The 12992-nt window shown below is 33.4% G+C and overlaps 1 protein-coding gene across 1 annotated transcript in view; it reads left to right on the top strand.

Moving 5' to 3' along the window:
• Nucleotides 1-436: 436 nt before the first annotated feature.
• Egfr (epidermal growth factor receptor) overlaps nucleotides 437-12992 on the top strand; it is a 156169-nt gene continuing 143613 nt past the window's right edge. Inside the window, exon 1 of the mRNA XM_018453915.1 lies at nucleotides 437-1111. Coding sequence (XP_018309417.1) covers nucleotides 1030-1111 — 82 coding nt within the window. The 5' untranslated portion in view covers nucleotides 437-1029. The remainder of the gene's footprint in view (nucleotides 1112-12992) is intronic.

Consider the following 12992-nt stretch of genomic DNA (forward strand, 5'->3'; position numbering starts at 1 on the left):
TTTTATTAAAATCTTAAGGTATGGTATTCTAAATAATTACCCAGATTTGTTTTCCTTTACTTTCTTTAAGAAAATATGGTCACCGTAATCATCCGCGTGCATTCAAATAGATGTGTATGTATCTAAAGAATTTCGCTCAGGTTCTAAGATCTACATACTTACTAGCCACAAACTCGATTTCGTTTCTCCGTAGCGAATGAATCTCCCCATCGACACATATGGCGGCGAGATAATGGAATTTCATTGCGTACCGTATCAATAACGCGTTTACGAACTCGGTGTCGACCGGCGTGGCGCAGCGCGGCGCGACTCGGCTCCTCGACGATCTTCGGCCGGGTTCGTGAGTCTTCGGGAGCGTTGCGCCGAGCAGTGGCGCGCCGCGCAGTGCGGCACGGGTCTTCTTTGATCCTACGTATTCTTAGTGCGACCGGCGTGGGAGCTGGGAGCAAGTCCGCGCGCGCACTGCAAACGCTCGCGAAGGTGGCCAACCGCCGGACCGCGTTGCACCTTCGCATTCCATCGTATCGTAAAGTTTACGTCGCGTTTGACGCGCGTCACGTGCACCCGTCGTTTTCGTCGTTAACGCGAGTGTGTTCCGTTCCTTTCGAGCGCAGTGATTCCCATCGTGCTCCAGAACGATTGAAATCCTATTCAAAACAAACCGCGCGCGTCATCATTGTTATCTCACATACCCCGAAATACTCAGCAAGGAATTAAAAGATATCCGGAATTATCGGAGGATTCATGATCGCATTCGTCTCGATCGCGATGTCTCGATCGTAAACCGCGTTTAATTCATCCGCAACCGTGGAAAAGAGAAACAAAATACGCGGTCGATCTTCGTAACGTCCTGAAGTGCGGAACTATCGCCGCGTCGCAGATGTGACATCAACGTTCGGGAATATGCGAGTTTGAAAAATCTGCGCGGTTGACAGTGGCGAGTGTACGGTGGTGTAGTGGATATGCGTCGCTCGTTGCCGTAAGGGTGCCCGGAGTTTCCTCCACCTCCTTGGATTGCGAGGGCGCAGGATGGAGTCGACCAACTTCTTTTGGATTTACGTGCTCTTCGTGGTGTACGTCGACGCTGCGAATGTCACTCAGGAAGAAAGAGGTACGGACGCTTGATATCTTTGAATCACGGTATCGTCGTAATTATCTCGCTATCGATACGTAGAAGAGATACAGTTTGTTTTTTATTCCTACACTAGAACTTTTCTTCTCGCTCTCATCAAATTTTAAACATATACCTATTTCACTTTAAGAACAGAAAGTATACACTTGTTCAGCTATAAAAAACGGACTTACTCTCTCAAAAGTAAACATCAGAGTGTACTCTCAAGTACAAAGTCAAATCTTATTAATTAAACGAATAGAGACAATATTTTGAGCAAAAGTGATATCTTGAATTAAAATGTCACTTGTTTATAAACGCCAGTGCGTAAACGAATTATAAATTATTTAATCCGAATTACTGAAAGCTTTCTCAGCAACGATGAAAATAACCCACGTGTGAAATTTGGATTTTCTATAATAATAATTATTGCGCTGCGTGTAATTGTCTTTTGTCCCGATATTCACGAAGAAAGTTTTCACACAATTCAATATAGGAATTATATTAAAAATTATTCAGTCTTATTTAATTTAATTACTTGAAAATATGAAAAGTAGATCTGATCTTCCGAAAGATATAAAAGAAAAGTCGTCTTCTATCTTTTATGTATTAATTAATTTGCATTTTATTTGTGAAAAAACAATTTGATAATAAATACTTAATAATAAGTTAAGATATTCTCATTGATTATGGAATTTTACTTTAAATATTTTGGTATTTACTAATATCTATGTAATGAATGAGTCCAATAAGCTTAAAATCACATTCGAAACATATTTTATTAATTTGAATAACTTAATATTATTTTGATCTTACAATTAGTGGATTTATTTATCCACCAGCAAACTCATTCGTTCCGCTCACAATAAGCTATACGAACATTTTAGTTACGCAAACTTTAATGCTTTTAATCATACTTTCTCAACTCATTCTTGATTCAACTAATTGAATACTCGTTTCGCTTCCAAGCTCGCGATTTTTATAAGACAGCCATAACGGCAAAAAAATATCTTAATGCAATATATATATATATAATATATACATATATACGGATATTATTCGAATAAAGAATAAAAAGATTTTTTAACGCAATCTTTTTAAATATTAAATTATTCCATTTACATTTTCATCAAAATTCTTAAAATTTAGCAAAAATTATTAGTACGCGAATATAAACATTTATTTTTAAAAAACGCCCTTTAAATTTAATTTAACAACTGTGTAATTTTTTTATTACGTATATCATGCAAAATAAATGGAACATAGTGCGTTTCACCTGTGCGTTTTCCAATAGCAGAATTATCGCTCAGTAGATAAGAAATTGCGTATCTCAACACCGTGATAAGAAAAGTGAACTGTCCTTACGATAAGCAAATCAGAAGGAACCGCCGACGAGGCTCGGATAAATATCCCCTTCACCTTTATTTCTACGAATAAAAGAATAAAGATTTACGATACTTGATGAGGAAGCGATTAAATAAAGGGTTCAGCAACGTGCTTTATTTTCGTAATAGAAGCTGTTTTTATTTCTACCCACTGATAAAGAGTCAAGATAATGCCGTAAATCCCTTTTATTATAGAAAGAGTAGAGACAAAGAAAGAGAGAGAAAGAAGAAACATGATTTGCTTATTTTCGTATCAAAAATGCGAAGACGTTACTGATTGTGATTTCTTTCTCTTTTCCTCTCTCTTTCTTTCTCTCACGTACAGCAAGACGCCATGAGTTAAATATATCTTGTTAAATGGTTAATTAGGCCTTAATCAGGTCGGTTCATCCAGAGCGCCACCGAAAGAATGAGGCCAATGGTATGACACTGTTGGCTGGAACTTTCGTTAAAGTGGCAGTATCGTTGCGAAAGGGATACGGAGACAAGACTTTGCAAATATATTTCTTCGGAATCTAATTTCAATATAAACTTATTTATTAGAAAACATTTTTATTGTTTCAAAGTTGCAACATCAATAGTAATATTTGGATTTATATCTTTTTCACAAAATGTATATTTTTCCAATTTTACAAACATATTAGGTAATTATTTTAGACAAAATTGAATTAAATTTAATTTTCTTGCATATATATATATATATATTATAATAATAATTTAATTGATAATTTAAAAATTACAAAAATAGTACAAACACATTAATACAATTCAAATATTATAGATACAAGTGACTTTATAAATCTTATGCAAATATGCAATATATTTGTCTATTTTTTTAAATATATTAATTATCGGAAATTATAATTCCTTTTCTCAATACAACGTTTATATATTTTGAGTAAATTGTTATATCATATTATTTAAAATGAAGAAATATTACACTCAGAGAAAAAAGTCGTATCAGTAACTAAATTTGTAGTGAAATAGCGCCTCAACTATATACATATTATTAAATTCTAATAAGAATACTAGATTAAGTGAACTAAGAAAATATAGTACATTAACCATATAATCAATTTATAAATGGTTAATATTACTATATTTTCTTAGTTCACTTAATTTACTTATTGTTGTTATTAAAGCTTTATAATACGTAGTTACAAATTTGTGTATGCATTTCTTATTTATTTTTGTGTTCCAAGTTTGAAACCAACGCCTTTTATTGTAAGCTGCACAGGGAGAAAAATGTTTGGTATTTGTAACTATAATTATATATTACTATAATTATGATTATTACTACTATATATAATTATAGTTACAAATACCAAACATTTTTCTCTCTGTGTGAGTGGTTTCCTTCTTAGGAGAAACTGAACTCCGCTACGTCCCTCTGGTGACAAAGCCGCGTATTACTCGTACTGAGCGACACTTTAAAAATTTTTGTCTAAACTAGAAAAATGTAATTGTCATACCTATTTGCATGAAGTCCAAGTAACTACTCAATGTAGTTGAGTCACTACTTCACTACCAATTAATAGTGCATACAATTTGTTACCGTGACTATATTTTTATGACATTCAGCAATATTTTAGTTTCTATTACTTTGTAAAACTAGTTACAGGTACTTCAATTATAAAAGTTGCCAAATTTATAGTTGCTAGAACTATTTAGTTTTCTCTCAGTGTAGGTAATGAATTTATAATATTTAAAGTACATATATTTCTTTGATATATTTGATATAATTTCTTTGATTATAATAACGCAAACAATTAGACAGAAAATTATGTTGAAATACTGGGCTAGCATAGTAAATTCTAAAATGCGGCCTAGTTTTAGTTGCATGCGACTAGTTTGGAAATAAAACCCACATCTTTGCATGACATGGTATTGTTGCTCCACTTGTACAAGTAATGCTTGCCTCTGATTTCGCTTAATTCCTAGTTTTCTGAAATGGTATATGCGCGGTTTGGAACTATGCGAATTTTTCGTGTAGCATTTCATTGAAGCAACAGACAAAAAATATTTAATTTTTTCTTTATCGTGCTTTATATTAGCAAAAAAAAAGATAGCAATTATACACACATTATTTTTATCATATATTATTCTCAAGAGAGAACCATTATAAAAGTAGAAATCCGCGCCTAATTGTATTGAGTATAATAGATGATGATGAACTTCGAAGTCGAACAAGAACGCTTATTGACGTATTAGCAAAATTTTTCCACATACGTTTTACTTTGATTGCATTTTTCAACTTTCTTTGAACAAAAACTATCATTGGCAAACTCTTCGGTTTCTTCAACAAACATCGTTACCGCTCTAAGGTACGCGCGTAGCGTTCCAACAACTTCAAACTTACGATGTTGAGTCTCGATGTAAAGACGAGATGACAAAAGTTCATAAAAATGCGCCGCCAAATAGGGAAGCTGGACGATCGGAGTTGAAAATTATGCGGTAATTCTTCATTGAATTCTTTGGCGAAGTATCGCTTGACTGAAAAAGCAGACCGCGATGGAAGCAAGAACACGTTCCCCCGCGTTCTTGAAGTGACGTCTGTCCTTTCCTCTGCCTTTACTGCACGGAGGAAAGACATAGAGGAGCGGTAACCAGCCAAGCGTAAAGCGGTGGCTCGAATCGAACTCCGCAACCTTGCGTGGCGCAGGACAACCCAAACATGTCTTAAGAATATACAGGTGTGATTATCCTGTCAGTTATCTTGCGCAAAGTACATAAAACTTAAAAGTAAAATCCGTATGAATTTTTAAAAATTACAATTATTAAGAGTAAAAAATAAAGTAAACAAAAATCTTTAAATTTCTGTCGTAAAAACATGATTACATTGCAACACTGAAATGAAAGAAGACATGATTTGAAGACATTTTTATTTCAATGTACTTTTTTTATATAATATACGCTATTTCTTTTTTCTCACATTTTTAAAAAAATACGCGAATATTATATACTTGATATTAAATTATATGAAAGAAAATAAATTGAACTCAAAATGCGTTTATATACGTCAAATAAAATTAATAATTTATTGAATTAATCAAATCTACATAATGCTATGTATCTAGATAATATGGAAGAATGAGGTCCGCTTTATATCGTAGTTGTACGTTAATAATTTGTCACACAATTTGTGATTAACTAATTTTTAATAAAGCAATCATTTGACATTCATAACTTGACATATAAAGTAGCACCTTTATTCTCTAAAAATCAATAGTAAAACTTTGAAGTGTATTTATTTATTCATCATATTCATTGATTTAAGATAAATTTATGTGAGCTATATTGGAATTTTATTTTTGACATTGTCATAATAATTGTGATAAAAATTGGTATGGGGATCGAAATGATTTTCCCACGAATCAATAACGAGTCGCAAGGATGCAAGGGAACGAGCTCGGGTCAACACCACTTGAACCGATGTCGATGATGACGATCGCGAGGATGACGCATCAGTCCGCGAATGATCTTGCGCGATGATATTATAGGGAGAGATTTAAATATCGCTTTATCTAATATCTAATTTTATGCTGAATACTTTCTTTCTTCTTTGCTTTTCTTATAAGTCATCTATTATATTACCAATTAAACGCAATAATTTTCATAAATAATTTTTGTATGTAGGTATTTCACAGGAAATCTAATTCTGGAAATCCTTTTCCAGAATTAAAACATTAATATATTAGTCTGGTGGATGGAATTTACGTCGAAAACTAAAAAAATTTTTTTAATTGAGATCTTTATCATTTTTTAAATTTAATATTGCATCTAAAATCAAGTCGTGACATTTGTTTAATACAAAAGCTGTGCAATTTGTACTTATAAAATTGAGATCTCCAGACTAATAGATTACACGAATGTATATATAAACAATGCTTAGTTCTTAGATTTATATTAGACATCTAATTCGATACGAAAATGCTTGTGAAAATGCTTTACGAAAATTTGTGCATGTGATTGATTTAGTAACATATAAAGATGATAATGTTCGTAAACCGTATAAAATCATATTTTATTGGTAAAACAGCGATGTTGTTCGGTCTTCAGTTTAGGACCTCCTTAAATGCATTAGTTTACTAAACATATCTTACTGCTTAAGATAAAGTATAAAGCATCATTTTATTTGTTTTTCGGTATATTAAAGTACAGAAAGAAAGGAGATAGGAGAGGGAAAGAGAGAGAGAAAGAGAGAGAGGGGGGGAGACATCAATCTTAGAAATTATATTCGATATAACTAGGTGTATTGACAATAAATATTATTGGCAATAAATGATTCACTGGCTTCTCTTCTTAAAATTCGTACTGACAATGAGGCACTACATCGTAGAAGATAATCGTGAATGCGATTTACCGTGAAGGAACTTTAGTATGCATTGAATGTTCAGCAATTGAACTATCTCTGCCGGTGCAGCGGCAATAGTAGAAGCAATCAGGGTCGAACGACAATGCATTCACCTCGTGCTTTGAGTACATTTTACTTCGTACAGTGTCTCGCGTTGTCACTACTTATTCTATCGTTTTCTTTTATTTCGCAAGATATCTATTTCAATGCAAAATAACAAATACAAAGATAGAGTACTTCGACATTACATATAACGCGATTTATATCATCCTCGTGATTTATGTCATCCTCAGTTTAATATAAGTAAAATTGATTTTTGAGATTCAGAAAAATCTATCGAACAAAAATTTCTATAGTCGATAGATACAAGTCTGAACTCTATTTTATTATTATTGATTATATATATTTATCAATATAATATATGCATGAATGAAACAATTATATGCATTCGCGGTTACAATTGCTGAGTGAGATTTATAGACTCGGACTTCCGGAACAACCAGTGTTTATAGTGAACGAAAAAGAAGCTCGAAGTAACTCACATCCAATTACAAGGAACGCATTCACAACCGCATGTGGACGCGAGTCTAAGCGTGCGTAATTGTTTAATGGGTTAATGAAATGATACACCCGCCGAATCTAAGCGCGCACAAAAAGCCAATTGTGCACCACCGGCATTCCACGATTAGCAAGACTTGTTAGTGCCATGCCGTCTTCGCGACGCGATGGGCGTACGAAGAGACGCTTCACACGCGTATAATTCCTAGTACGCCGCGTGCGAAATTATGCGCATAAGAAGTATTTTTCTCTGAGGACGAACATTTTTCCTTGCGTATACGCGCACATATGTGTTATCGATGAAAACATTGTGATAGTACAATATAATTAATAAAATCAACAAGCAAAAGATAAGCTAGTTTATCAACATTACTGTTTGCGCAGAAGCATTTTATATACCAATGTTTTGTTTGAGGTATAGTTACAATATATTTTCTATATTATCTGTTTAATTATTACATTTATAGAAATAAAGAGGTGAAAAAATATCAGATCAAGGAAGTATAAGAGTAATATTCTCCTTATAGTTTAGTATTTCTTAAAAGAATTAATTAAATTGTATATCTTTATTTACATATCATATTCTTTACGTATCAGTTATCACATAAACGTCAATAAAATTAAAAATTCTTATAATTTTCAATATAATTTTTAATTGTATAATATTGATCATTTTATTCTGTACAATATGATTATTACAATATCCGTAATATATTGTGTTTCGTAATTTATGCGAAATACTAAAATATAAGGAAGGACGTTTGTCGAGACGAGTTGTCGAAGAATTTCGAATGGAATCCAGTTCGCTTAGAATGAAAATGGATATCCAGCTGCGAGGGTTGAACGGGGATGATCTAGCATTCTATTCAACCTTCTTTCGATTTCCAAAAATCTCGAAACGACCTGACTACGAAGTATGAGTGAATCAGCTTCTTCACTTGAATTTAAAGACTGTTCGTATAATGCACATAGAAAAAACGTAAAAGAAATTTTTTTTTATTTTAGTTAAAACGAGAAATGCAAAATGATAAAATAATTAGTCAATTTTATTATCTTTATTTATTATTTTTAGTACAGTTTTCCCCTCGATTTCCTCATTTATATTATATTTAGATTTTTCTGTGTTTTTTTTATTTTTGCAAATATTCTAACTCAGCACACAACATAGAAGAATGGGATCTGTATATATTTTTTATACGATTACATGATTTTTTTATATTATCGGAGAAATATTAGTTAAATAAATAAAGTAATATTAAATTGCTACACTAAACATACTCTCTTATACGTTTGTGATTTTTTTTTAATTTCTTAGAACTGACATAATAATCCTATAAGGTTAACATCCCAATGACCCTCCAGACACTTACACAAGATTTATTACTATTATTAATCTCAAATATTTTTTTTATTATGATATTATAATTTAATTGTATTTAAAGGTTATTTAAAAAAGCGTTTGATTAATAAAAATATAAACAAATATAAAGTTTTGGATAAATGTTTGGACATAGATACAACGTCCGATGACTGGGACATTTACCTTATTTGTTAATTTGTTTATCTTGTATATTTTATCACTCTTATGCGAAGAAGTATCCTTTGCAGGATGCTTTTCCTATATATTATACGCATATGTTATAACTCGACTGGAGCCTACGCACAAGTGCGACTGTACCTAAGTATGTGTGAAACTGGATCCGAGATTAATCTATCGTATTTTTTTCCGCATGCTTCGTCTACGCTCTTACAAAACGCGAGACATCCTACGAAATCTTGTTCTTAGAGAATTTCTGACTATTGACAATAAATCAATTAAAAGGACATCATATGATACTTCCTATCTATTTCAAGATTTTATTTCACATTTTAACATTTACTACTTATAATAACTAAAAATTCAATATTTTTAATTATTAATGAAATAAAAATCTGATAAAAATTAAAAAATGTGCACCGTTAGATCTAACAGATATACGAGAAAAATTCTTGTAACGTTGACATTGATTAAAATTCAACATCACATGAAGATCGTTGAAAAATTATCTTTCTGCATTTTGCGATCTTCGTTGTCAGCCAATCGTCATTCAATCGCGTTATTCGTCGTGAACATTCAGGATGCAAAAGAAGAAAGAATTGAAGCTGTTGCATCCGATCGCAGCGGAAATCGAGACGCGTGCATGCGCCGAGGCGAGTCGTGCCAGTCGGCGATGAAGTTCAAAGACTCGCGGCATTCATCGGTCTGAAAGAGTGCGGCGAATCCTGACTGCGAGGATCCCCCTTTCATTACTGAGTATTGAAGTTCAACGACACTGCCCTCGATGCGTAATCCCGAAGACGACATTCAACAACATGTCCAGCGTGGATCTCAAGGAATAAGACTCAAGGAACATGGCCATTGCTCGAGGGTCATTAGCAGGAAAGGATTTGTAGCCCTCTCGTTGACATTAGCGTAACATAGACGTCATTACAAAATAGAATACGCTTTTAGAACTCGTAAGAACATCGTTATATTGCATAAGCTATTTTCTTGTCTTGAATAGACGGCATTTTCTTTATGACCCTTACAGCACAAAGTTGCAGCACTACTGCAACATTGCAGCAACATTGCATGTTCCGGCAATATTGAAGAGATTTTGCAGCGATATTGCTACAAATTCTGTGCTGTATAGGAAGGCTTAATATAATTCTAAGATATTTATTATTTTAACTCTAGTAGAAATGTGCATTAATTTTCTAATGTTTATTTCACGATTCTTTTGTTCAATCGTCAAATTTTTTTTTAAATAATTGTTAAATATTTTTAACAATTAGTATTAGTGATGTGGGACAATCCAAGAAACCAAAGAAAAATAACTATAATTATATTTTAAAAACTGAAACAGCTCTATGTAATAGACTAACATCATCATTAATATCAACTTATATAGCTTTGTTTAAGATGTATTGAGTACGCGTTTACCATATTCATATGTCTTCGATTATAAATTCCTGATTTTTATTAATCAGCTTTCATAAAAAAGGAAAAACGAGATAAAAAATGATTTCTTTGACGATACGGTAACGCGAGAGAAGCCTCCTTGAGACGAGTGAACTCGACCAATAATACATAGTGACTTAACACTAGTAGCACTTGGTGTGCCTCGGGTGCGAAGTGAGCATAACTGCGAGACGGTGGAGTTTAATTGAGGTTGATGAGGGGGGCGCTCGTATTGGCCCGGAATTCAATGCCGCGATGATGTTTCTTGCTCGCAACGAGACAACGTCTTGAACGGAATGCTTCGGGAAAATCGATGAAATTGTCTACTCACATAGATATCCAGGTAGCAGAGACAAGATAAAAGAATCATTCCACATCGAACTTATTGTAATGTAATGTAATACTGTCAACTTTAAAATAGATTCTGTTTAACACAACGTTATAAAATAATAGCATATAAGAGAGAAGAATAGCTGACGTTCAGAAATACCAATATATTTATCAATATATTATGAAGATATACTGTGTGTTGTTATAATTGATTGCTTTATGTGTCTAAACATTATAAAGAACATCCCACAAATGCAAATTAAGTAAATTAATATTTTTATTAAAAAAGTTATAAATTATATTAAATTAATAATCAAATTAAAAATTAGAATTAAATTATAAAACGGATTTGTACACTCTAGACTTTATAGATAATATAATGTGTAGTTATTATTTTTTACTTTTTTTTTTAATCTGTAGGATATCTCTTTCTCTTTCTATGCAGCCTAGAGATTTGACAAAATCTCATTAAAAGTACTGAAATTTCAAAACGTATGAAGTAGTACGTATCGTTTATCGAATAAGATCTCTGATAGCATGATATTCTACAATTGTTATTTAAATGCTCGCCTTATGGTGTCTATAGGTAATTCTTATCAAGCGCATTTTGTATAAGGCTCGTATGATACTCGGCCTTTGAATGGAGGCGTTCCAGCTACTTCGACAATCGAGTTGTCAGCATCCTGTCTACATATCTATTTATATGTGCAATGAGGAAGTTGCAAGAATGCTTGTATCTTTTCGTATGCGTGGGCAATTGTAATAGAAGTGTGTAATTGGCAAAACACAAATAAACATAGAGAATCTTCGCAAAAAATAATATTACAAAATGTTAAATCTATCATTGAATTACGATTACTTGCTAACGTTGGATTAATTATTATGATAAGTTATTTTACAAAACTTATATTCTAAATTTATTCATTATAAAATTAAATTATAAAAATGATACGTTTCATTATTTTGTTTGAAGATATATGTGATATTTTTTATGTGTCATTTTTAAACACATAATATTAAAAAAATTACATCTGTTTTATCTAAACATTTATTAATATCTATGAATGTAAAAACTAATAATTTTTTACTATAAACTAACAGATATTGACAAAAATCGCTTAGTGCTACTCATGCTGAAAGCTACAGAACATATTTCTCACTTGATAGTCTAATTCGAGTTCAGCTAGTATCGCCCACAGATAGAAATATGACGGCAGTGTTTGGAACTCACGTGTCCCAGTAACATAGCGATAAATCGATACGCTAATTTTTCATCCTCAATATTTTCCAATAACGCAAAAACCAATCAAGTGATCTCATTTAGTTGATCTTTTATCGAGATTTTACATTCGAGTTTCTTCTCAAGCATGAACATGAACCTGTTCAGTGAGTTCATAAAACAAGCTGGCTGCACCATGCGCCATGCATGCCATAAAATCGCAACGGCGTCAAACTGCGCAAAAAGACCGCAGCGAAATCTCTTTCCGTCTCTCTCCTTCTTTCCTCTCTTTTCCCCTTCTTTTTTCTCCCTTATACATAAGGGACATTCGCGGGTTTTCGTCGTGGAATCGGGTTCTGAGGACGCGCGCGGCCAGCACATGGTTCCAAGTTGCGTGCCGCGGTTACAGAGCAAGAACCTCCCCCTCGCCGGGAGGAACGTACACGTTTCGCGTTCATCCTCCTCTGCTACCTTCGACATTCTTCCCGACCCCGCACACCCCGTCCCCTATTCCATTCAGGCATAATAACCGTGCAGTTTCCCAGCGCGTCTTCAATGGGCGAAGATTGCATGCTACGAGGCCTCGGGCCGGTCCTCCTCGTCCTCTTCCTCACCGCATCGCTTCTACCCTCCTGTTCTTTCTCTTTCTCTCGTCCTTTTTTCTTCTCTCTTTTTCTCTACATCTCTCTTTCTTCGACTCACTTCTCTGAACGCGAGTCTTTCTTCGTCTTCTTCCTGCATCTTTCCTCTGTCTTGATCTCTACCTCTTTCTCTTCTAGTCTTCTACAACGCGGCTTGTCCGTTCTCCATTCTCGCAAAGACTCGCGATGGTTGGTCATGTCCCCCGAACATGCAAAAATAATTTTATTCTCCCTCCCAGAGTCCTTCTACCCAGAATCTCTCTGTAAGATGTGTTGAATGAACCAATACACAAATATACTTTTTGTAAGTTAATAATCGGTTTTATAATTATTATATGTATATTTCTATATAATATGTAATATAATATATATCTCATACACCAATTTTTGTGTGTGCGTGTGCGTGTGCGCGTG

The sequence above is a fragment of the Mycetomoellerius zeteki genome, unplaced genomic scaffold (assembly GCF_001594055.1).
Source record: "Mycetomoellerius zeteki isolate Tzet28-1 unplaced genomic scaffold, Tzet1.0 scaffold415, whole genome shotgun sequence".
NCBI classification, from domain to species: domain Eukaryota; kingdom Metazoa; phylum Arthropoda; class Insecta; order Hymenoptera; family Formicidae; genus Mycetomoellerius; species Mycetomoellerius zeteki.